This window comes from Sorex araneus, chromosome 5, assembly GCF_027595985.1.
Source record: "Sorex araneus isolate mSorAra2 chromosome 5, mSorAra2.pri, whole genome shotgun sequence".
Taxonomy (NCBI): domain Eukaryota; kingdom Metazoa; phylum Chordata; class Mammalia; order Eulipotyphla; family Soricidae; genus Sorex; species Sorex araneus.
In genome coordinates, this window is record NC_073306.1 from 24,552,306 (window position 1) to 24,580,080 (window position 27,775).

The 27,775-nt window shown below is 35.1% G+C and overlaps 1 protein-coding gene across 1 annotated transcript in view; it reads left to right on the forward strand.

The window, feature by feature from the left end:
- FAF1 (Fas associated factor 1) overlaps nt 1-27,775 on the forward strand; it is a 373,466-nt gene that overhangs the window by 131,622 nt on the left and 214,069 nt on the right. Inside the window, exon 7 of the mRNA XM_055139161.1 lies at nt 8,773-8,878. Within this exon, the coding sequence (XP_054995136.1) occupies nt 8,773-8,878 (106 nt within the window). The remainder of the gene's footprint in view (nt 1-8,772; nt 8,879-27,775) is intronic.

The following is a 27,775-nucleotide window of genomic DNA, read 5'->3' on the forward strand; positions in this document are numbered from 1 at the left end:
TTTTTTGATTGGTATTTACCCTCAGAGCTACTGCAAAGGTCAAAAGTTGCAGTAGGGAACTGACACTTTGAAGGTAAATGAAAGGGTCAGAGAAATAGCAGTGATTCAGGCCTTACCTTCACATGCAGTAGGTAAGATCCCTAGCACCACATATGGTTCTCAAGGATTGCTAGGAGTGATACCAAAGCAAAGAGCCAGGGAAAGTGCTGAGCACCTTTGGGCATAGCCCAATACCTTTTTTGTTTGTTTGTTTGTTTTTTTCCAATACCTTTTTTATTCGAAAGAGGGGTGGGGAGAGGAAGGTAAAAGAAAAACTCCTCAGAGGTATATTATCTATGATTAACTATTCGAAAAAGCTATTAGAAGATACTTGTTAGGGAGAAAATTATTTTTAGATGTTGCAGATAAGAATTTGACCCCATCTGCTAGGTAGTATCTAAGCAGTTTGCTTAGATAATATTTTAGCAATAGTCTTTCCAAATTATGTAAATTATCATACTAACTTCTTTGTAGCCTTTTACTGTATACCCAACTACCCTCCATTCCCTAAAAAACCACTTAAAAACAATAAAATACAAAACAACAAAATAAAAGTTATTTAATTTATATGCCAAATTCTGTGTTAAACCTTCTTGATCTCTCTCTCTATAGGTAGTCTACTGCTATTTTTGTAGTACTTTAGGAAATTTGACAGTGGTCTTAGCAAGTCAAACCATGCATGAGTTACACAATTGCTTGTGTTTCCATTCCTTAATAAACAAATTTAATATAGAAATAAGATCTTACTAGGCAGAGAAATGGAACCTTGGCATGAAAAATAACTTCCACACTAGCACCTTAGATCCTTTTGTGACTATTTAACTCTCATTGTGATATTTTAAAGTCTGGTGTCCTGAAATGTGTTCTGTTTTAACTGCCATGACAGTTTGCTTTAAAACTTAAAGGCAGGGGATGGAGAGATAGTACAGCCAGGAGGGAGCCTTGTACATGGCTGACCCAGGTTTGATCCCCAGCATCCCACATGGTCCCTGAGTAATACCAGGAGTGATTACTGAGTGCAGTGCCCGGAGTAACTCTGAGCAGCACTGGGTGTGGCCCCCAAACAAATCAAACAACAAAATAAATACCCAAACAAAAATCTAAAAGGTGGGGCTGGAGTGATAGCATACTGGGTAGGGTGTTTGCTTTACAGGATGCTGATCCGGATTTGATTCCCAGCATTCTTTATGGTCCCTCTAGCTTTGCTGAGTGCATGAGCCAGGACTAACCACTGTGCATCGCCGGGTGTGACCCAAAAAGCAAAAAAAAAAAAAAAAAAAAAAATCTTAAAGGAAACTAAACTCCAATGTGGTTTTCTAAAAATTCATGGTTCTGTGACATTATTATCCTTTTCCTGATGAGGAAACTGAGAATATAGAGAGTGGTTAGTTAAGTGCCTCAGTTAGGCTTTAGATGTGGTATTTAAAAAAATACTGTACCCGGTGATGCTCAGGGGTTACTCCTGGCTTTTGTACTCAGGAATTACTCCTGGCGGTGCTCAGGGGATCATAACAGATGCTGGGAATCAAACCTGGGTTGGCCGCGTGCAAGGCAAATGCCCTACCCACTGTGCTATTGCTCCAGCCCCTAGTGAAGGTATTTAAAGAATGATTCCAGCTGGTTGATAGCATTATATACAAAACAATTTGAAAATTTAGGAAGGTGTGTCCATATAGTAAATACTAAGTAAATGTGTATATATAAAGCAATGAGCTTATATAGCTGAGCTAGAGGTGGTTTGTGGGTGTTGCTCCCACATCCCTAACTTTTGATCGTTTAATTTCTTAATAAACTTGGTCCCCAGTTGTTGGCTTCTGGCCAAAGGCAACGGCAATTTGGGTGTTATCAGGAGGCCTGAAGCATCATCAGGCTGCTGATGTACTCGCCCTGGAAGTACAGGTTGACCTGTTGGCAGCACCATACCCGCTCAATGTGTTATTTTCCAGTTATATCTGTCTTGCCACAGTTTACATGATTTTGTCATTCCTTAGAGCTGTGTTGTATTCCACTGTGTATCTGTATCACAAATTTGTCATCCACTTATCTGTTGGTGGACATCTAGTTTGATTACAAATCTTAACTACGATATTGAGTACTTAAATGGGATAGCCTGGCAAGCTCCCCATGGCTTATTCATATGCCCAAACCAGTAATAGTGATGGGTCTCATTCCCCAGACCCTGAAAGAGCCTCCAGTGTGGCACTGTTGGGAAGGGTGAGTAAAGAGGCTTCTAAAATCTCAGGGCTAGGATGAATGGAGACGTTACTGAGACCGCTCGAGAAAATCGACAATCAATGGGATGATGATAATGATGATGATAATGATTTAAACTGTCAAACCAGAAATAGTTAATCTATGATTGACTTTTCAAGGTTAAACAATTAGTAAGTAGTGGAGTAGGGATTTAGATTTGACTCTCTGAGTCCTGAGAGGTTAAAGCATATATATATATATATATGTATATATATATATAAATATATATTTTGCCCCCCTTGCCAACTTACTCTCACCCAAAGCTATCAAGGAAATGGAGCTAGACTAAATTGATGCTATGAAGTGTCAGTCAGCTGTCCTGGCAAACTCTTCTGCAGTTACTGCACATTCTTCAGTAGAGATCAAGAGACATACTTAAGGAATTGCATAAAGGCAAACATTAAAAGTATAAAGTATATGTGTGGTTTCATAAAGGGGGATCTATGTAATAATCAAAACTTAGCTCTGTAGCATATCTGTTGAAACTTCACCTATATTATAGATTCTTTTTTTTTTAATCAGGAATACTACTATTTATTCAGCCACTGATTGAGCTGACTGAAGTGGATACGAACTACACTTTATTATAGATCCTTAATGCTCTATAATTTCTTTGTGTTTTCTTACACTTTTCCCTTCATTACTTTCAACACCCTTCCCTTTATTTTCTAATCTTTGTCTTTGTTCAAAATAGTCTTTCTGAAACCATTTCATATATCTTGTCATGTAACTATCCATTCTTCACAATACTTAAAATTCTCTTCCTTATCCACAATCCTGTATTAACCTTCTTTGAAAAGTCTTGAGGTCAATGATTATATCTTTTATGCCTGTATTATTATAAGTAATAGGAATAAAATAATTAAAGAATAAATTAATTGTGAATTCCTGGGAGGTCAGACTCTCATTAATCTCTGTATCCCCAAAGTAGCGTAGCCATTTGGGAGATAGAATGATCACATGTAAATAGATAGGGTCAAATATAGTTTAGACATTGGATTCTTCATTTTTATAGCTAGCAATAGCAATTGGACAATTGCTTTTTAAATAAAATGGCAACTCCCAGATAGGTTCAAATGAAATGTCAGTTATTTTTCAGTAACCTAGAAAAGGTGAAAATGGGTTGTTTTTTATGTGCAGTTTAGAATATGCAGAACTGTTTCTTTTCTATTCCCTTTCCCCTCCTCCCTCCCTTCCTTTCTTTCTTACCCCTACCCACACTCCCTTCCTCTACTTGGAAATCTCAGGTGCCACCCTAAGTTCCATGTTGGGTGGATGAGGGGAGAGAGACCATTTGTTTCCTTGAGCTTAAACCAGGCCTCCTGAAAAGCAATGTATCCACTTAACCCATTCCCTGATCCCTCTGAATCAAAGGAAATAATGAAGAATAATAAGATAACACTTATGTCCGAAAACCTGGATTAATAACCAGCCCCAAATGTTCCCATGAGCATGGCGGGAGTGACTCTCCGAGCACTATTGGGTGTCTTTAAAATAAACAAGAGGGGCTGGAGAAATAATATAGTGGGTAAGGCACTTGCCTTGCACACAGCCGAACCCCGGCATTCCATATGGTCTCCCAAGCCTGGAAGGAGTGGTCCCTGAGTGTAGAGTCAGGAGTAAAGTCCTGAGCACCACCAGGTGTGGCCCCCCCAAAATAGAAAGAAAAAACCTTGCCTACAAAATAAACAAGATATTTATCTTTAAAGGATTTAGAATCTTGAACTTAGGACATACGTATGAAACAAAGCAAATTATACAAAACTCTACAATTAAGTGTAAATAAGGTACATGAATTCAGAGAAAAGGAGATCTATACTAAATACAAACAGCAGGTCACGAAATCATCTGAATGCAGTGCAGCATTTGGGGAAAGTAGGTGATGAATATGAATAGAAATTTTAACTATTATAAGGTAATGTTTTTGAATTGAACGAGTCAGCCAAGCTTGGAACAGTGTTTCTCAACATTTTTATGACTATGGCTTTCCAACTCAACCTTGTTTCCTTCCTGTGGTCTCCCAATCCTACCCGATGCCCCCTAATCATATACCATTTTCAGGAAATTGTGTAAAGCTCAGTGTGACCACAATGAAAGATATGTAAGAGTATTGTGAGGTTCAAACAGTAATCTACAATTTCCTGAAAATGGCCATTTTTCTGGCCTTATTGCACTTCAACACCTCAGCTTCTCACAGTCATTCATGCCCTTTTAACTACAGCCATGAATTCTTTTGAATCAGTTACACTAGAACTTTTTTGGCTTTTCTCTTATCTCACTAATTATTTGTTAATCTCTTTTCTACTGACTCATCTGTTTGATTTCAAATTATTGGAATGCCCTGGGCATTCTACGTTGGCCTTCTTTTCTGTTTAACTGCTTGTTTCTATTGAGCACAAAATCTAAATACTAATTTTATGCAATTATCTTTCTTGCTCAGAATTCATTTACTTGATGTTTTACTTAAATGCTTTTTTTGGGGGGCTGGGGTGGGATGGTGTAGAGAGTTACCAAGCAGTAATTGGGGTTCCTGGTGATACTTGGTACAACTGTGCTGGTAGCTCAGTGTCAGAAACTGAGAATATGATTGTTCTTGTGTTATACAGTGCTAGGATATACAGTGTTCCTTAGCAGTACATGGTGCCTCAGGGCTACACCAGGTAATGCTTAGAAGCCATGTGGTTCCAGGGATCAAACTCATATAAGACTTGTTCCCTGACTACTGTTCTATTGCCCCAGTCCTACTTTATTTCTGGTTGTCTAAGGTTACTACTTTTCTTTCTGGTTATTTAGGGCATCTTAAATCATATAGTCTAAACTTCCTTTCAGGTTCCCCACCCAAGGTGGTTCTGCCTCAGTTTCCTTATTAAGTACATCTGCATCCTTCTGTTTGCTTAGACCAAAACCTTGGTATTATGTTTTTCTTTCATACTCCATCAGTAAGTTGTATGACTTCAATTTATAAAGTATGTGTAAACCAAATAGCTCTTTACTATTTTCATTTCTATCACCCTAGTCCAAGCCACCAACATTTCTTTTTATTTTTTTTATTAGTTTATTTTTAATTAGAGAGTCATCGTGAGGGTACAGTTACAGATCCATACATCTTTGTGCTCATGCTTCCCCCATACAAAGTTCGATAACCCATCCCTTCACCAGTGCCCATTCTCCACCACCCGTAAACCCAACATCCCTCCCCCCCTCCCTAGTCCCGTCTCCCCCCACCCCACCCTGCCACTATGGCAGGGAATTCCCTTTTGTTCTCTCTCTCTGATTAGGTGTTGTGGTTTGCAATAAAGGTGTTGAGTGGCCATTGTGTTCAGTCTCTAGTCTGTCTTCCGCCCACCTCACCCTTCCCCCACATGACCTCCAACCACATTTTACTTGGTGGTCCCTTCCCTGAGTTACCCAGAATGAGAGACCAGCCTCCAAGCCATGGAAACAATCTCCTGGTACTTGTTTCTACTATTCTTGGCAAGCCACCAACATTTCTTGGTGAAACTAGTCTATTTGATTTCCTTGGCTCCTCACTGTAACCTGAGCATCCAGTGTATATTGTCTAAATGGTACTGTTAGACTGATTGTGATGTATAAAAACCTCCAATGGCTATCCTTTGCAATTAATATAAATACCAAGCCTCTACAAGGTCTACAAGGACTTATATGATTGGATTTCTTCTTTCTTTTCTTTTTGTTTTTGGGCCACATCCAGTGATGCACAGGGGTTTCTCCTGGCTCTGTACTCAGGGATCACTCCTAACAGTCCAGGAGTACCATATGGGATGCTGGGATTGAACCCACATCAGCCATGTGCAAATTAAGCACCCTACCTGCTGTAATGTCTCTTCAGCCCCCATCTCTCTGCTATACTAACCTGAACTTAATACCTTCCCCAAATACTCTGTTGGAAACAATTCCTCATCCCATCCCTGTGTTACCTTTCATATTATAATCCTGTTTTATTTTTCCCACAGCACTTAGTATTCCTGACAATAGAATATTCATTTACTTGGTATTTATGCTTCTTATTTACTAGAATATGTTTCATGAAGTCATGAACCAGGGGCATGTTTTTGTGTTCGTCACCATATATCTAGCAATTAGAATAATATCATAAACATTGACCTCAGTCAATATTAACTGAATGAGTGTGCATGATGTGTCCTACTTATTATTTCCTTATCTAAAAATGCCAGCATATTTTCCCATCCCACCTCCACCACCTGCTAAGATTTCATCTCTTTCAAGAATTGTTTCCAGAATTTTATCTATCTTTCATAGTTTAATTTAAAACTTTCCTTCTTTGAAGTTTTCCACCAACCCTTTACCCTCCCATCATGACTATTTAAGCACTTTGTTCTCAAAATTTTTTTGTACTTTGACTCTTTGACTGTCTGGATATCTAGTCTTGTTAGATTGTGGAGGCTTTTTTTTTTTCCCTTTTTGGGCCACACCTGGCAATGCTCAGGGGTTACTCCTAGCTCTTTACTTAGGAATTACTCCTAGTGGTGCTCAGGGAACCATATGGAATGCCAGGGATCGAACCAGGTAGGCTGCATGAAAGGCAAACACTCTACCTGCTGTCCTATCTCCAGCCCTAGATTGTGGAACTTTTTATAGACAGTTCTGTTTCTTATTGGATTAGTTTTCTTGCACCTGGAAAAAAAAAGAAAAGGCTTTGAGTTAGTACTGATAAAAGAGTAAAAAAATCAAAATCTTAGTTTCCCTGGTAGTTTTCCAGAAGGCAGCATTGTTGTATGAGAAATAAAGATGAGAAACAAAAACTCTTGCCTTCTGGAAATTTACACTTTATTCATTATTCAGTAAATATTTATCAACAGTATGTAGTCATTATGCTTAAGTGCTAATGATGTGATGACAAAGATTTCTGCCACAAGAATTCTATTTTAATGTTGATTTTAATTTTCATCAGCAATTTTTATGCTATACATATATACATCCCTCTTGGAGAGCTCGGCAAGCTACCGAGAGTATCCATCCGCATGGCAGAGCCTGGCAAGCTACCCATGACGTATTCGATATGCCAAAACCAGTAACAAGTCTCACAATGGAGACATTACTGGTTCCCGCATGAGCAAATTGATGAGCAATGGAATGACAGTGACAGTGATATATACATATGTAGTCTCAATCTCTAAACTTTATAGGAGACAATAGGAAAAACATTATCTAATTTTAATCTTATGTTTATGTACCTTTATCACATAGTTACAGATTGGCAAAGAAATGTAATGAAAGCCAGAACTCATCCAATATACTTTACTGATTCCATAAGCGTGACATAATTACTTTAGAGACAGAGTGTACAAATTATTTAGACATAAGGGTGATAGAATTTTATTTTCAATACTAATAGTGCTTCTTACTATTGTCATGTACAAATATAACTGAGATGTATGTTCTTAATGTGCCTAATTTCATTCATTCTTCATGATTTTGACACGTTTCCAGCATTTTTGAACTTTGACATTGTTTGGCAGAGTGGGGGTGTGGGGAAGGTGAATGCTGAAGAGGAAGAACATATGCCTTGCATGTTTGTACATGGTTTGGCTTTGGTTTTGATCCCATGTACCACAACACACACACATACACACACACACACACACACAAACCAGCACCACCAGACGAGGCTTTGCTAGTTTCTGAACAATGCCAGGTATAGTCACCACAACAGTTAAGAGAAAAAGAAATACTCTAATTTCTCCAATTTCTGAATTCTGAGCCCTTGGTGAGAACACAACACAATTATTATTATTATTATTATTATTATTATTATTATTATTATTATTATTATTATTATTTGCTTTTTGGGTCACACCCGGAAATGCACAGGGGTTATCCCTGGCTCTGCACTCAGGAATTACTTCTGGTGGTGCTCAGGGGACCATACGGGATGCTGGGAATCGAACCCGGTTCAGCCGCGTGCAAGGCAAATGCCCTACCCGCTGTGCTATCACTCTAGCCCACAACACAATTATTTTTAAGGAAGTTTGGTATAGTATTTAAAGTTCTACAGATTTCAGGGTCTTCTGTTTGAAGCCTATTTCTACTCATAAATGGATGCATATTCTTGTCCTTGCAAGATTCTTATTTCATATGGAATTGAACCAAAGCTTTGAGTGTTCATTTTAGTACCATATTTGTAGTGTGATAAATTTGAAAAATTTGGATCTTTTGGAGGAAGTGACAGTAACATGTGGCTTGTGCAAAAAGTTTATGTATGAAAAGCATTTAGAGTTGAAATTTAAAAACACCTTGGTAGAGAAGGAGTTAACAGGTTAGCTCCCCTGGTTGTTCTCAGCATGCTCTCTTGCCTTTAGGAGCTGGAAAAGATGATAACATTGGGCCCGGACATGTCTGTGTAGAGGTTATAGTACTCCTGGGGTTTTTGCAGCTCTCTGGAAGCAAGATAGAACTTGTTCATCTCAGAGTTCCTTGTTTTTCTTTCAACCCTTTCAGTGCCCTGCAGGAGTCATTAAATCAAAACTTCATGCTGATCATCACCCACCGAGAAGTCCAGCGGGAGTACAACCTGAACTTCTCAGGAAGCAGTACCATTCAAGAGGTGAGTTATGTCTCACAGCTAAGGAATAAAGGTAACTCATTATAGCTATTGTTGACCCTGTTAAAGAGGGCTTATCGGTTCTGGTTGGAAACTCTCTTTATGTTTCATTATTGGGTTCTTAGTTTTAATTAACTGGAGCTTCAATGATTATTGTGGATATACTAAATGACTTGACCCAGAAAAATTGATGTTATAAATGAGAGATCTTGATAAGTATTTAAAATGTCAACGTAAAAGTCTGATAATAAAATATATTTTCTGACTTCATGGTTATTATTCAAAATTTTAGTTCAAAATTTTAATTTATCAAAATTTATTGGCTGCATACATTTTTATTATGCTTGTACTTTAACTACTTACAAATATGTACCCAGGACTGTTTCCAAAAGGAATTTGAGAAGGCTTTTCCTAAGCAGCTCAATCCAGTCATATGCATAGTATCAAGGGTGCTATTGTCAGTCTTTTTATCTCAGAATATTTGACAAGAGTGTATTTATAGAGTCGGCATTTTTTTCAATGTGGCCAACCAGGGCCACTATTTTGAAAAAGAACCTCCCCTAAGAGAGAAGAGGTACCTTCTTTCCTATGGTCCCACCCACCTAAAAGCCAGCAACTTATCTCCATGGGGGTATAAGGCTGTGAAAGGACTTATGTTTAGAAACACTGAAATTGACAAGTATATCACATTACCCCTTGTAAGTTGTGAAGACACAAAAAGCAGCCATTTTTCTACTGATATTTTAAAAAGTAGAATTAATCAGTGTTAATCTGAAATTATTTCATGTTTTCTTACATCACATTGCTTAAAATCACTAGTAATGTCACATTGTAAGACCAAGTTATTTCACCCTAATCATTTTCAAGAATCATATGAGCTGTTTCAGTAATGGTTAAACTGTTAATAATTTCCTTTTTCATCTTTTGCCAATGAATTTTAACTTCTGAATTTGGCATAATCAGTTGTTTATCACTTGGATAGCTTGTTGAAGAGTAAATTGTTTAAAAATTTGCTTGACTCTTAATTATTTTGAATGATAGATTTGAGTGGTTTTCCCAGGATTTAAAATATATTAGTTGCTATTTCATTTTTAGTCACTGTAATGGATGGTCTACTCATTATATTAAAAATTTTAATTCCTTGAAGAATCTATTGGTTTTTACATTGTAAATTAGTTTACTTATAACTCTAATACATTTATTCTAAGAAACTTATGTTATTAAAATGTAAATGATATTTAAAATAATTAACAAGGAAATTTAGTTTCAAAATAAATAACTCTAGTTTAACCAAAAAAGCTAATATAATAAGGGGTAATTTCTTTCTTTGTTGAGTTATTTTTTAATAACTAGTATAATATGTGACTCATAAGTATATTAGATTTTTTAATTGAAATTTTTATAGCTAACATGTTGCCTTTTATAAAAAAATATTTCATTGCTGTAGATTGAGTGTATTTCAGCTTTTTACCACAAGAGGGCAGAAAGGACTATTAAACGGATAGTCTAAAAATGCTGTTCAGTGTTTTCAAATTAGCTTCTCTTATATTAACAAAAAGGAGCATAATGGCCAAGTTATTGTTTGATTTACAGATAATTGGCATATTGCAGGGAGGAGACTTAATTTCACCCTTTTAAATTAAACAGGGAGATTTAAAAAGACATAAAATATTCATTAATGTTCGGTGATTATAAAGTAGTGGCATATATTTATTTTGCCTTTATTACTGTTTCGATGGGAAAATACTGCAAATATTTCCGAAATCGAGTTGGCCATACTGACAAGTTGAAATGTTTAAGCAGCGTTAATGCAATCTGCTCACACCTGATATGCTATGCAGAATGATTCAAAATGACTACATCAATTATTAAAAGAAATATTTAAAATTCAGTTAAGGTGCCATTGTACGCCACAGTTGGCTGAAACTGTTCTCCATGGCCTGTTATTTAGATTATTAATGTATTTTAAGCTTCAAGGACTTGAAAACAGTACATTTTTTTCCATACCATTTTCTGAGAGAAAATGGGTCTAGAAATATTCTTACATATTTTTTCAAAGAAGTGGGTTTCTTTATATTTTAAAGTTTATTTGTTTTGAAATGGTAGTTGTCAGGAACTTACAGAATTAGTTGCTTTTCAGTGAAAATACTGGTATATCTATTCTCTTTTATTCTGTACAGTTGAGAAAAAGAACATGGATTATGTACTCTAGGGTCATACTCTGTAGGCCTAATCCTAATACTTTTCTCCTTTAATTTGTGGCATATGGAAAGTGTGTATATTTGGTCAGGGTTGGGGGGAAGGAGGGGGGGGGAGTCCCTAGATTTCAGCAGGACAAGGTGCTCTTTGCTAAAATAGTGCATCTCACAGTGATACTTAAGTATGTGTTTTTTTTGTTGTTGTTGAATGATTTAAAGTCATTTTGTATCTTGAAAAAATATATGATCTTGAAATGATTTTGCAATGTTATCTTATAAATGGTAGAATTCTGCTGTAAATATAGAATCTGTAATGAATAGAAATCATATCAGTTAATGGTCACCAGTTTTAGAAATCTTTTTTCATTGTCGTCTAATAGATTCAAGATGAATTTTGACCAATATGTGAGGAAGGAAAGAATTTAAAAACATTTTTTTCCAGTATAACTACTCTCTTACTTTTGTTTTTAATAAAAAATAAAATTGTTATATTTTTGCATATTTATTTTTGGCCCTTTTTTTTTTTAAGAAAGCTGTTGTCAAATTTTTCTCAAAAGAAAATTTCTGTTAAATGAGTGGTTTCAAAAAAAGATGTTTCAGCTTTTAATTGGACAAAATACATCTAAAAAATTCCAAAATAGTAGAACTTCATTACAGTTTGAATTTCAAATAAACTCTGTGGCCATATGTTCATGCAAGTTAGTAGTGATAAATTGATAGTTGTACAAATGTTTGTTAATTCTTGTGCTCTGGTCTCTGCCTTAGAATGCATGACTTATGTCTTTTGGTGCTCTAGATTTTAATTTAAGCTAGTTAAATATTGAGATCGTATATAGTTAAAGCTCTTTACAAACCCTTCCATTTAAATTATCCTCCTACTTGTAGAAAAGGCAGTGTTATTATAAAAAGACCAAAATGGAGAGTTGCAGGTGTCTTAAGTATGTAAAAATCCTTTCTAGTTTTCATGATATACCAAGAACTTTGTGAGAATCTGTCTTCCTAGCTTTTAGAGTGACACATTAGCTATTTTGCTGTGCTTTAAAATAATTTCCAGAAAGATTTGTATAAACCTTCTTTGATGAACTTTCAAACTGAGAATTCATAATTTTAAATAGTTAATTGTACTGATTCTTATAATTTTAATACTATTAAAGATCTGTAGTTACAAATAAACTTGGCATTGGTTAAATTAAGGGGAAGGAAGATTGATTTGCCTATGGCTGAGCCTAAACCCAGGTGTGGAAAAGGATATAAAGTCCTGAAATCAAGCCAGCTTTTCTTGGAAACTAATTCTTTGTTGTCCATCTTTCAACAATAATAGCAAAGCTTCTCTTAGGCAAAATACCCCTTTTTTGGTAGATGTCATACAAACTTAAGGAATATGCACATAAACTAGAAAAACAATAATAAGAAACCTAAGCATTTTTGGTGCAGCATCACAAAATATTATCTATTTATTATATTGAGAAACACAATGAATAGCTATTGGAATTATTAAAATCCTCTTCCAAGTTTCACTTTACCCAAAGAATTCTCACTGCTCTTATTAATGTTGATTTACTCTTTATGAAGATAATTGACAACCTATAAAGTTATCTTGCATGAAATAGTAAAATATTTTCCTGCAAATACAGATGATTGTTAAGTGGGAAGCTAGTACTTTGAAGTGAACTAAATGTATACATCATATTTGTCTTAAGAACAATATTGATTTAATAATTGTGAAATCTTGAAACTAATTATGATTCATAAAGAACTAAAATTCATCAGATTTTGTATCTAATTATCTACTTCCTTCTTTTGCAACTTGTTTGAGTAATGTGTATTTTAAACTCTTTAATGTTAAAATCATTAATAATAGTAAATTAAGTGCATAGTCTTTTGCACATTCAAATAATAAGTAGTTTTCTAGTAGTGAATTGATTGTAATTTCCTAACATTCGCCTTTTGTGAATGTTTAAAGTATAATTGTTGGTGAGTTTCTTGTTTTTGTTTTTGTTTTGTTTGTTTTTTCAATATAAAGGGGTTGGAATGCTGGCACCAAACAGAAGTGTTGGGAAACTGAAAATGTGCATATGCAAGAGGGTAAATTAAATTGTATGTGTATTCAAGGAAAAGTTTAAGTGGTTTGTTTTTACTGCAAGATAATGGCATATATAAGCCCAGTTAGAATGAATCCATTTTAATTATTACATGTCATAATTTGATTTTTAAAAACTTAAAATTACTAGTGACATCTTAGCAAGAATGAGAGATAGTTTTCAAGCAACTGGGTGGTGAATTCAAGCTTTTATTCTTAACTCTGAAAAATAGAGATTATGTTTTACTTAAGTATGCGTATAATTATTTTTAAGTTGTATTTTTAACAGATCAGATGAATTCAAATTAACAAATCAGTAATAGCCATTTTGTAAATATTGAGGGGTTTTGTGATTCTTAATAAATTGTTCCCTTAGGAAATAAGTTTAAGTAATATTTACAGTGCAGTCATTTGGAACTGACATTTCTTTTTCTCCCTCTGAAAGTATAAAATAATCTGTTTTATAATTTTTTTTAACTTATGTATTTCTTTACTTACATTTCACATAGATAGAATCAGTGAAATTTTGGTAAGAATTAAGAACAATGATTTCAGTTCTTTGTTTTTTAAGCTATGTATATTCTAACATCTTCCGGGCCAGCCAGGTTTCCTAATCTGTGATTTGTGTGTTGGTAATATTGAAATGTCTGGGGTAAGAGAAATTATGTTCAGTTATCAAAGACTAATAAACATAAGACATTTTTATATGCAAGAAAAGGCAGAGAGTAAATAATTGCACTGGTGACCAATACTGTAATAATCCTGTTTTACAATATGCACTTGACAGGTTGTAATAGTGCTAATTGAAGAGACTAATTCACACTTGCTTCATTCTATTCAAAGGCAAAATCAGCAGCTTGTTTTGCTTTTGACCAGATGGTCCTCATGAACACCTACTGTGCACTTTAAGTGCTTTACTAGAATTACAAAGGCTGGGGGCTGCGTTCGACTCCAAATGATTTGAGAAGAGAGAGAGAGAGGGAGAGGGAGAGAGAGGGGGGAAAAACCTCTGTGCTCAATGGATTTGGTGCAAGTAAATTAATTCTAGTGGACCCATTACACACTGAGCCCCCTTTTCAAAGCTCTGAGCCTCCTCGCTTGCTCTGTAGCAATGAGAAAGAGAAAGAGAAAGGCAGATTACTGCAAACAGAAATAAAAAAAAGGAGTATGAAAGGGAGAAAAGAGGCCTTGAAGCCTTTCATATCATTTAAGTTTTTCAAGTGCGTTATTTTTGGGGAGGGTGGATATATGAAAAGCCAATTGGAGTTTTTTTTGTTTTAAAGTGCGCTATTTAAGCACCATGAATATAGGCGCAAGAGCAACAGTTGACTGAGTTTACTGTGGTGAAGCTTTGTGTCCGAGGATGAATCAAATTCATTATATTCAACTCTTTGTGTTTTAACGTGAATGTAGGGTTAGTTTCACAAGACTGTGTCTGTTTAGGATAATTATAATTTAATATTTTCCTTTCATAAAGTTATCACTGTAGATGTCTAAAATTTTAATCAAAGCAGATTTTGTACATTGACTTTGAAGCGCCCTGGCAGTTTAAAATTCAAAGGAAAGCTTTTTTAGTTTTCAAAAGAAAAGAAAGGCTCATTCTAATGGCATTGAAGTAGAGATTATTATAACTAATTAGAAGTCACACATCTGTTAGCTTTTGGTTTGTGACTTATTTTTTTTTTTAGTAAAATATATACTTTAAGAAATATTGCTGTTATTGAGTAAAACCAAAAATAAAATACTCTTAGAATCATTTATTTGAACCTGCAATATTTGTAAATCTATGCATGGTCCCATTAAAATAAGTAATATTAAATGTTATCTGGAATTGTGTGATTAATAACTTTAAGTTGAAATATATTTCTAAACAAAATGTTTTCATGCAGTTCTAGCTAGCATACATCAGACTATTTGCTAAGTTATTATGAGGTAACAGGAAAATATAAGCAAACCCAGTTGGTGCAAATTTCTAAGTCTTAATTCTTAAAGCTGTTTATCTATAATACTGTAATTTGGAGTACTGATAACACTAAAAACTAAGTTTTGTATTCTAAGCGATATGAGTTGTGATATTAGGGATCACACCTAGCAATACATGTCAGTTATTTTGTTGAATTTTATGTTTTAAAATTCAGTTTTCATGATTTATTTTGCCTGGTTTGTTTTTGTTTGATGATATGTTATTAACACAGCTATAGCTACTTGTGAAGAATACACGAAATCACACTGGTAGTATATAATTTAATAATTTTAAATATTTCATAGAAAATATTGCTTTAAAATTTGGCTGATCTTTTTAAGTGAGTGTCTTGTAAAGGTCCATAACTCAGCAATATGTTTTGTCAGTATGCTTGTATTACATTTTTTGAAAATAAGACATGGACATATTCTAACAATCTAATAATCACAAGTATATTTCAAATTTAATTTTTGAAAACTTTTGTGAAGAGAGTAGGTATTCCTTATTTGTTATTTAAAATAAGTTTGATTTCTTTCCTATAAATGTGGTCATTATCTTGGGACTTTTTCATTGAAATGTAGGTTATAGGGTGGGGAGGAATATAAAGGGAATCCCAAAACTTTGAACCAACAAAACATCCAATGAAATTTTATAAGTAATGAGGTGTTAATGAGTTGATACCCTTGAGGAACAAGGATTTCAAGAAAAAAATGAAATGATTTGGAAAAACTCACTGAAAAAAAATTTTTGTAGTAAGCTATTTATTAAGGTAAGACCAACAAATTCATTTTCTTGTAGGTACCATAAGAAAATATCCTTAAAACCTCAATTAGCAGGAGTGGATTGATCATGACCAGGCAGTCACTTATTGAGGCCGGGTTAGTTTTTTTGTTTTATAGATAAGGTTGTTAGGACTGTTCTCATCATGATTTTATTTCAGTATTAGAGTATTAATTCCTAGATTCCTGAATGCCAGAGTTTGGTTCTCTTTTCTAGGGAAAAGAGTTGAAAAATACTGCAGTTTTCCTATAGTCCTGGGACAGTATCATATTACTTAAACTGAGAAACATTTTGACATTTAAGTATCCTTTACCCTTAAACTAAGACTAATAGTCTCCTTATTCTGCTGTCCCCCCACCCTCAGGGTGGGGTGGGGGAGAATCAAAGAATGTTAACTGAATGCAAAGTGCTTAAAAAATATATGATCAAGACCAGATATATTAAGAAAAGGCAATCATGTAGAAAATTATTTACATGTTTATCCTTGTATTACTAATGATTGCTTGACTGTAACCTCTTAAAACATCTAACCCCCCACTCTGATATGTCTTTCTACATGTCTGAATATGTGGTGAAAAAGTTACTCTTTTTTATACATGGTTAGTGTGACAGATACACTTTAAATATCTTTTCTGCCCAATTTAGGGCTCTTTTACCCTTGTTTCCTTCAAGATATTTGTTATTTATTAGACTTTTTTTTTTTAAATAAGAAAAAACTTTAAAATCTCATAGCAAATATTTTCCTTAAATGACAAAATGTATTCCTTGCTTTGTGGTCATTGCGTGACTAGACAGTAGAGTACTGGATTGTTTTAAGGTTTTTACAGCTGCAAGGCAAAAGCATCTGTTCATTGCAAAGCCGGCATTGTTTAATTTTGACACTGACTTTTCCATGCATCTTGTACCAAGCACTGGATTAGATGCCACTAAGATGAAATTTGTTTTAAGTTGCTCCCAAAGTGCAGCTGTCTTCATATATAGCCTTGTAGCTTAACCAAAACAGACAGACATAGGATCAATCAGAATCTTTGTACAGGGTCACCTCACTAGGCTAGGGAGGCTCAGAGGAAGAATGCTAATGATATTATTTATCATGAATAACCGCGAAATTAGTTTCTAGGCTGGTTTAGTATATGTAAAAGTACTCCCTTCCCCTTTGACTATGGAACCATTATTAAATATTTGATTTTTAAACTTGAGTATAGTTGTCCAGTATTAAGATGCCTGTCTATGCAATTAGGCACTATTCGACCATAATCAGTTGAAAGAAAAATAATGAGTTTGTTGGTCACTAAAATACTAATTGACTGAAAATAAAACTCATTCTAAAATAGCTCTGCTAAAAATCTTGAAAAGTGGACATTTTTATAGAATGATAATTTTTCTTTAATGTTTCAAGTGAATGAAAAATGAAAGAGCACCTCACTTCCCGGGTTTCCTGGGATTGTGTGAATTTCTACCCAGCTGGTCCAAATTGATTGATACAGGGCCAAATATTTGTCTGCCTACATTTCAAAGTCTATAATTTGCTAATGAATTGTGGTAATAATCTTTCATCATACATGAAAGATTTAGCCAAACAATTTGCTAAGTATGTATTTTGATCATAAAATTTTTGGACTTACACCAAGCTTTACATCTATTTTACAGCTAATGCTTGGGGGTGGAGGGAGAGTAGGGGGAGAAATAATACAGAACATGGACACTTGATGGAAAGGAATGAAGGAAATGAGAGAAAAATGTACTTTGGAAAATCATAATGTGAGGGAAATTCTTACTTGACATTAGAAAACAAATTATATTTGCACTTAGAGTACAAAATAGAGTTTTTTAAAAGACAGCGGAGTTTTATTCTGTAGTATCCAGAGTATTGATAGCCAGGTAGATGTAGTCAGACAGGGGTCTTTATTCATATTCTCTCTCTCTCTTTCTCTGTCTCTCTTCTCTCTCTGTCTCTCTTTCTTTCCTTCTTTCTCCCTTCCTTCCTTCCTTCCTTCCTTCCTTTCTTTCTTTCTTTCTTTCTTTCTTTCTTTCTTTCTTTCTTTCTTTCTTTCTTTCTTTCTTTCTTTCTTTCTTTCTTTCTTTCTTTTCTCGTCTTCTTTCAATATTCTATGAATTAAGATATGATTTCCTAGAAACTTTATGCTAGAAAATCTATACTGTAAATTTTTAGCTAGAAAAGTTAGCTGCTCAAAATTTGAAAATTGACCACATAAAACATAAAAGTCAAATGTTTGTTAGAATTGATTTAAAGACTTAAAATTAGATGAAAAAAATGTTATTTGGCCAATTTCAGAAGATGAGAATGGACCCTCCTAGTTAAGTTTTTGAAATGACTATAGGAATCCAAGATAATTTTTTATGTCACCAAAAAATGTCCATATCGAGGAAATTGAGACATTTTGAGAGATCATTTGAGCCAAATAAATTAAAAGACCTTCATTTGGGAAAGTGTAAGCTTCATGTATTTTGTGAGAGCACATAATGCATATTCTAGAAAATAAGAGAGTCATAGAAAAGCCATAGACAAGACACTGATCCTTCCATTTTATAGATTTTAATTATAAGCAGCTCTAGATTTTTTACATACCTGCTGGGTTTCTTTGAAATGTCGCATTCCCAGAGCATTTTAATTTGTGTCTATTTATATAGTTTCCTTTTTCTCTAATATTGGTTAGCCTATTCTAAGTGTTAGTATGGTAAATGTCTATATAAGGTATATTGAACATCTTTTTTTCTTTTTAAAAATTGACAATTAAAAGAAGAAAATGATTTTTGAATCCCTTTACTTTTTCCGTTTTCTCTCTCCCTCCTTCTCTCTTTCATTGTGATGACAGGAGGTGACACACACTTTGTGGGTTGTGGTGATAGCACATTTGGTGGTGGTACCCAGAATGGTTGTACACGTTTTAAGGGCTCCGTGGATCCAAAATAGTAGTGCTTGCCAGTATTATACTTGGAGCATATGGGGTGATGCTGAGGATCAAATTTGTGGCCAACTGCTTGCTTGCACAGCAGGTGGTTTACCACTGTGCTATTCCCAGGCTAGATTGGAAATTATAATTTTTTGGTTTTGGCGGGGGTAGGGGGATTGAAATACTCAATGTGTTCAGGGCTTACTCCTGGCTCTGTGCTCAGGGATCATTCTTAGGGGATTTTGGGGTGCTGAGGATTAAACCCGGGTTGGCCTCATGCAAGGCAGGTAGGTGCCTTGGCCACTGAACTACCTCTGTCACCCCTAGATTGAAATATTTTTAAGTATTTAGGAAAGTTAAATATCTATCTATCTATATATATATATACACACACATTCAAAATATAACATTCAAAATATGTTGTTATTCATTCTTGTTTCTTTTGGTTTTGTTATTTATATTTGTAGTCCAGTTTTTGCCTAACAAAAATGTGAACTATTTTCTTAGAAGTTTAAGGACTGGAGAAATAGTACAGTGGATAGGGTGCTTGCCTTGTGTGCAACCAATGCGGGTTTGATCTCTTGACATTTCACCTGGTTTCCTGACCCTACTACCAAGAGTGATTTCTGAGCACAGAGTCAGGAGCACACCCTAAACACTGTCAGGTGTGGCTGAAGAACAAAAAAATAGAAGTTCATTTTAATTGTTTAAGAATTATAATAGGATATTAGTTAAATATTTTTCTTTTAGTCTATTTCTTTTGAATTGAGTGATCTTTTATTTATTCTTCATATACAGTAAACAGGGGAATTCTAATATATTTTTAAAGGCTGCTATCTTCGTGCGGGTGAAAATTTTGTTGATGGTAACCAGTATGTACATAATTTTCTAAAATATTTTATGATTATCTTTAGAAAATCATAAAATATCCTAAGAGTCCTGATTTTTGTTGGTAATGGTAATTTCAGATGTCATAATTGCTTTTTGTTATAATGAAGCAGTATATGCATGACTCTAAAGACAGTCTGATTGATATGTTAATGTGCATATATAGTATTAAATATAAATAAAATGTGACTTCTTTAAATTGGTTGACTTTGTGTTTGCCTTGTATAACCTCTTGTGCTTAAAAGTTATTTTAGGCACCAGAAAAGATAGTACAGCTAGGGTATTTGCTTGCACACAACCACCTCAGGTTTGATCCCCCAAACCCATATGGTTACTCTAGTCAGTCCCACTGGGAGTCATCGCTGAGCACAGAGCCAGGAGTAGGCCCTGAGCACAGCTACTTTTGTTACTCCAAAACAAAACAAACAAACAAAAAAACTGAAGAAGTTAATTTTTAGCCAGACAGATACTACAGAGATTAAGGCTCTTGCTTTGTATATCGCTGAAACCTGGTTCAGTCTCTGGCAGTGCATATGGTCCTTGAGCACAAGCCAGGCGTGATCCTGAGCAACAGAAACTGTCACTGTCACTGTCATCCTGTTACTCATCGAGTTCTTCGAGCGGGCACCAGTAATGTCTCACATTGTGAGACATTACTGTTTTTGGCATATCAAGTACGAGATGGGTAGCTTGCCAGGCTTTGCCGTGGGGGCGCCATACTCTCAGTAGCTTGTGGGACTCTCCAAGAGGGGCGGAGGAATCGAACACAGGTCGGCCGCATGAAAAGAGAATGCCCTACCTCTGTGATAAAGAAACAAAAATTATATTAGATTTTTAGGAATGGGCTTTAGAAAAACCATGATGCAGGGTTTCTTCCTGTTTCTTTTTCTTCCCTTTTTCTTTTTTTTTTTTTCCCCATTTGGCCTCACATATGGCCGGTCATTGTCCTATAAAGGGGTTGGGATAGTTAGAAATACCAAAATAAGTTGAAGCCAACTATTCCAAGCCAGGTGATTATTAGTTTGGGTAGTAAATTTATGGTTATTCAGGTTAGATCTCTCTTTCCAAACTCCTCCTCTTCCTCTGGACATGTATAGTCTGTCAGCATTTACCACTCTAATTACAATGATTGATTTATTTAAGTATTTCCCTTGTTAGACTAAGAGTACCTTACGAACAACATCAACCCAAAAGAAATGGCATCGAATTCATCTCTTTATTTCTGGGTCTACCATTAAATTTTTTCATGGAGTGATATGCTTAAGGAATTACTGAATTAAGAAAGAAGAATCTATAAATCAGTGTTTTTGCTACTAAGGGTATTTAAGTACAGGTTTCTAAGTACTCCTAGCATTTCATGTATAGTGACATGAGTATGTACTTTCTGAGGGAATGTTTTGAGGATTTCTGTGATTTGACTATAAAAATTGTTACTTATTGGAGAGGTAGTACAGCTTGTAGGGCATTTGTCTTACACGCGGCCGACCTGGGTTTGATCCCAGGCAACCAATATTGTCCGCTGTGCATTGTCAGCAGTAATTTCTCAGTGTAGAATCAGGAGTAACTCCTGAACATTGCTAGTGTGCCCTAAAAACAGAAAGGAAAAAAGAAAAAGGAACCGAAAGGACTCATGTTAAAATGGTAAAAGAAAGTGGACACTTGTTAAAAATGTTTTCATTTCATGACTCTCTGCCATTAGCAGTTTTGTTGAACCACACAGTACCTAAAATAAATAAATAAATAAAAAGATTTGTTAAAGAAATGATGCTGAGAATAGTTTTCATAAAAAGTTTAAAATAAAGCTTCTTTTTAAAACATGCTTAGTTTGTAATACCTGCCAGGTATCTTCTTGGTAGTTTCCTTCTAAATAAGGCTATAGCTGAGTTTTTAAAAGAGTTTCTTGTACCTAGGAATGCAGTGTTGCAGATTTAATCAAACCAACAGTAGTTTTTGATTGCTGGTAGTTAGCATGTTAATATAGGAAATCTGAATTCTAATCTTTCTTTCTTTAACAAGCCCCATGATCAGCCCCAGGTGTACTGATTTTTGTTTTGTTTGTTTGTTTAGCATTTTCATAAGGTAGAAATGCAGATACTCAAAAGTTTTTGCCTATAAAATTACAGAATTTCTTGGAACTTCAAAATGTGAACAGAATTCTTATATTCCATTAAACCTGTATCCCATTTATCTTACAACACTTATATCCTTGTTTTTGTTTTTGTTTTTTTACTTTCAGGGTAGACTGCTTGAAGGCAGATTCTCAGTAGTTTAATCTTTATATTTACAGCACTAAATATTGTGTAGAAATGTCTTTTAAATGGCTAAGTAAGAAGTTTATAAGGGCAGGCATTCAGTGGTTGAAAAGAAATTGTTAATAATTGGGGTTTTTTTTGTCTGGTTATATGAACTTGGGCAATTTGCTTACTCCAATTACAGACCAATATAAAATATAAGAAGTGATTTCAAATAAATTTTTCTGTTTATCCAGTGTGTGTAATTTAAACATAACATAGTGGTCTTTCTATGTCTACACGTTAAGTATTGAATAAATTAGGAGACATGTCTCATTTTCACATTTATATGTGTACAATTCTTTTTGTGCCTATCTGTCCCAAATTAATTTGGAGGGTTCTGGTGTAATAAATGACATGTTTAGCCTATAAAGAAATATTTATTTTTGCCACAATACATGCTTTTCCCTTGTCTTTTTTGGGAAGTGCTGGGAGTGCCCTTAGTGGTACTCAGGAATTCTAGGTGATTCTCAGCCAGTGAGGTCAGTGATTTAGTGGAAATGCCTGACCATGAGGTAATTGCTCTGGTCTTTAGGTGCCAGGGAAACCTGGAGCACCTCTGTGATGCTGGGGCCATCCAGAGCCATGCCTTGGGGCCATTTGGTAGTAGGAACCTAACCCAGGCAGGGCACATGCCCTCAGTAGTATACTGTGAAGTGTATAGCAAACGGAATAAGTAAATAAATAAAGTGTACAGCACATCTTCATTGAATGTCATGGGTAGTTTTTTGGAAAGAGTGGCTTTATAGAAAATGATGTATACTGAAACCAGTGTTACTGTTGACTGTATAAATAAGAGTTAGCAGGTAAAGAAAGTTCAGTTCTTCTGACATATTTCTGGTCACAAGAATATCACAAACTTCTAAATAAAGGCTTGAGACAGGTGTGTGTGTGTGTGTGTGTGTGTGTGTGTGTGTGTGTTTTGCTAGGGATTGAACATAGGGCCTCACACATGCTAAGAGTGGACTCTGCAGTAGAGTCCCTAGCCCTCAAAACATTTTAGTGTTAAATAGTAATTTGGGGTTACTCATGTATTTTCTAACCCAGTTATACTTGTTCATGGGTGTGGATAATTGAATCCTATTTTGTGAACTTAGGGAGATAGAAGAAATCATCTATGATTATAAAGCATTTCCATTGCAGAGGTTTCTCTCTCTCTCTCTCTCTCTCTCTCTCTCTCTCTCTCTCTCTCTCTCTCTCTCTCTCTCTCCCCGCCTCTCCCCTAGCTCTTTTTCTCCCCCTTATTTTCCACCTACCTACTCCCCACTCATTGGCAGTCACCATTCTTCCTGTCTTGATAAATTTAACCATTTTATATACCTTATATAAATGGAGTTACGTAGTATTTTTCCTTTATGATTTGCTTATTTTGACTTAGCATAATGTACTCATGCTTCATTCATGTTACAGTGTGTATTAGATTCCTTTTAACACTGAGTAACAGTTGATTGTGCATGCGTGCGTGTGTGTGTGTGTGTGTGTGTGTGTGTATGTGTGTGTGTGGGGCCTCCTAGATTTTCAGTTTTTATGTGTCACTTTTTGATGCTAAGTTCTGAAGTGACCCATTAAGCATGAACTACAGTTTTCTTTCTGCTTCAGAGTTTGAACCTAAAAAAGTGTCTATTGGAAATCAAGTCTATTAAACACACATGTTTCAATAGCACAGTAAGGATGGCATTTCTGTCCATTATCACCCTGTTAAACTACTCCTGCTATGACTTTGCTGCCTACTAAGTTTTTGGCATCTTTTGCTTAACTGAGTGGCTCACCTTTCAATTTCTAAGTTGGATGCCAATAGTGTGAAACATCTCAAATTAGCTGAAAATTTTTCTTTCATATTATAAGTGGTAAGTGATTAATGCTCTCTAGTCTTAGTATAAATACTGACAAGTGAAAAAATATCTTAGGACCTTAAGATTACCTTAAGACTTTCTGTATTTAAACAATTTGTACTTAATGTTACTATCATTTTTACCAAGAGTAACAGTATAAGATTAGGTGTAAAGCAGTTAAGTAATTTTAACTTAATTTTCCCTAAAATGTTAATTACGATTCAAGTTTAAAAGTGTTGTGCTTTTTGATTATTCTGTATGCTTTGTGCTATACAAACTTGAAGCCACTGAAAATTTCTTTTGTTTTGAGGAAGATAAACATGTTCATATTATAACATTGAGTATTAGAAGAGTAGAAATAACAACTTAGTCTCTGAGATTTTTTCAGTAAGTTTTATGTTCTTTAAGCTTTATAGTTCTATGTGGGTTCGAGACCTATAAGTTCCTTTCAAAAAGGCTGAGTTCTACCAGTGCATATTAAATATGTAGCAGATTCACCCTTTTCACCTAGAAGGTAAGTAAGCTAATCACTTACGAACATAATTTTTTTTTTAGTTCTGCTCTTGCTTTATACAACTGATAAAATCTTTTGTTGGCAAATCGAGATAGAGAAAAGATGACATTAGCTAACATGCATATTTGTTGGTTTTACAGAAAGTGCGAAAAATTTCAAACAGTTCTAATTAGGTGCAAGTGCACTCTATCTCTGGAGGTATGCCTTTCAGCTACTCAGTTGCACATTGAAATTCTGTGCAGTATGGAATTGATGCACCACAGATACTAAAGATGTTAGAGTCAAGCAAAATAATAATGGAGTGATGACATTTCAATAAAAACTTGCCTGGTCTGTAGAAAAGTTAAAAGATTGAAGCTATTCAGAAAAATAATTCCCTGTTTAGGTTAAAAAATTAGAGTGGACTAGTATTTATATCTGTATATATATACCTATACATATTATTGAGTTATCTCCAGTTATTATGGAATTCATAAGAAAGCATAATTTTTTTTCTCACAAAGTTACAGTCATCACAAATTTTGGTAGGAAAGAAAAGAAGCATTGATGGAAGAAAGTTATTTTTTAAAGGCTTTTAAGAAAAATAACAAATTCTGAATTTAGCGTCCAACCTATGGTAGGTTATCACTTTATACTTAAGAAGTACATGGGTAGAGTTCAGGGTTACACAGGTTAAGGATTTGTCTTGCTTGTGGCCAGCCTGGGTTTGATCACTGACATCTGGACCACCTCTCTTGCCCTGGGACCACAGAATGTATCCCAAACAAACAAAAACAGTAGCAGCAGCAGCTGTTCATGGTATCCATCAGAATAGCATACTCTGGGGCTGGCATGAGTATATGCCTTGCATGCAGCCAACCAGGGTTCAAACTCTGACATCTCATATGGTCCCCACGTACTGCCAGGAGTGATCCCATACCACTACATGTGGCCCGGAAACAAAAATAAAAACAAATAAAAACCCAAAATCAAACAAACCCCAAGCAGAATAGCATATTCTTTTTTGGGTTGTTTGTGTGTATGTTGGGGGTTTTGGGGAGGCAATATGAGCCATACCTGGCTGTGCTCAAGGCTCATTCTTGAATCTGTGCTCAGGAAACATTCAACATTTGTTGAATGTCAGAGTTCACTTTTACACAGGCCTATCAATTTTCAGAAAAACACCATATAATTTTATATATATATATATCTCTTCATCTTTGAGTGTGGCCCTAATTTCCCCCTCCTCATCCCCCCAAAAGAAGGAGCTTTGTACCCCCCAAAAAGTACAGAGGTTTAGGTTCTTGTTTTGCATGTAAATCACTCTGGCTCAATCCTCAGTATCACATATGATCCCCCTGTACACACCTGAATCTTCAAACATAAAGAGCTTAGAATTTAAAAATAAAAATAGCACAAAAGTTAAGGCACTTGCCTTGCCATCCCACACAAACCATGGGTCAGATTTCCAGCACAGTCTTGCTTGCTCTTCTTACCAATAAGAAAAGAAGAATAATTTTCAAGGTGAACTAGAGGAAAAAGCTATAGCTATGTTTGTTCTAAATAAAAATTGTTTTTTATTATATCTAGAAGAAAGAACTGTTTTATCATAAGGGTTTGCTCAGTGTAGTTGCCCCACATAGCTTAATATCCAGTGAAAATTTAAAACTTGAATAAGAAATAAATTTTAAAGGCTTAGGTCTAGCACAAACCATCCTAAAATGCTTTCTGTAAATCTCTTGCTTCTTTCTTCTAAACTATCTTTATTCTGTCTTCCCAAGTAGTAATATATTGCCTCTATATAAAGCTTTGTGTTTATTCTACTGGTGTCTTAACAGGAGTGAAATTTGTCTCTCATACTTAGAGCACAATTCCTACTGCATATTTAACTGATTTGGATTGGGTCATATATTATTTTTAAAAAAGTAACTTGGTGGGTGAAGGGATAATGATACATTATTAATTAAGAAAAGTAGATAGGGACAGATATTCTAAGTGCAGTGGAATGCTTTTATATGTCAAGATTTTTTTTTTAATTTTTTGGTGTTTGGGTTACATACAGCAATGTGAATGGGTTACTCCTGGCTCTGCCCTCAGGAATTACTCCTGGCAGTGCGAAGGGGACCATATGGGATGCTGGGGATCAAACCTGGGTTGACTGCATGCAAGCCAAATGCCTTATCTGCTGAATTGTCACTCTTAACCTCTGCTTTAATAGGTTTTTAAATAGGGAAATTACATAAGCTTTTTGCTGTTGATAGTGGTGTGTTGGGCCACACCCGAGAGGGTTTACTCCTAGCTTGGCACTAAGGAATCACTTCTGTTGGGGATGGGTGACCATATGTAGTACTGGGGATTGAACCCTGTCTGGCCACTTGCAGGACAAGTGCCCTATTTGCTGTAATATTGCTCTGGCCCCATGATCATGATCATCATTATCATCATCTTTTCTTTCTTTCTCTTTCCTTCTCTTTCTCTCTTTCCTTCTCTTCCTTCCTTTCTTTCTTTCTTTCTTTCTTTCTTTCTTTCTTTCTTTCTTTCTTTCTTTCTTTCTTTCTTTCTTTCTTTCTTTCTTTCTTTCTTTCTTTCTCTTTCTTTCTCTCTTCTCTTTCTTTCTCTCTCTCTTTCTTTCTTTCTCTCTCTTTCTCTCTCTCTTTCTCTCTCTTTCTCTCTCTCTTTCTTTCTTTCTTTCTTTCTTTCTTTCTTTCTTTCTTTCTTTCTTTCTTTCTTTCTTTCTTCCTTTTTTTCTTTCTGCCATTCAGTTAATTTCAATTTCCCCCTTACTCTTTATATAAAAACTGTGATTACAATGTTCAATATTACAGGCATTCAGTATTCCAACACCAGTCCTACCACCTTTAAACCTTCCCTCTATCATTGTCTCCAGTTTTTCCAATCACCTGCCCCCATAGCAGGTCCTCAATAATTTATTTTGTATTGCTTGTTATCAATAATTTGCTAAGAGAATGATCAAAAAGCATTTCCTTAGAAGAGAGTTAGTGAAGATTGTTGTATCTTACTTTGAAGCCATAAAGTCCTGGTATAAGAGATTGCTACAGGTTAATGTTGTTACAGGTTAAGTCTTCTATGTTTATATTTTGCTAATTGAGATTGATTGCCTTGTATATTATATCCCATCCAATCTGGTCTACTGCTACTGGTTTGTCAATGTTAAAGAGTTTGAGATCCTTATATCATAACAATATCACATCTATCTCTACTTATACCACCTCGTTAAAGTTGTACTGACCCCTTCTTCCCGCTAAGGAATTAAAGGAATCACGTACTCAGCTGTTTGACCTCAGTACAATCATAGCATCAAGCAAAGTTATGCCTTTGAGATGCTTTCAGTTACAACTTTATTCTTAATCCCAGGTTGATAAAATATAACTTTTTCCAATTATGGCTTGCCTGGACTGGAGCGGTAGCAAGTGGGTAGGGCGTTTGCCTTGCATGCGTC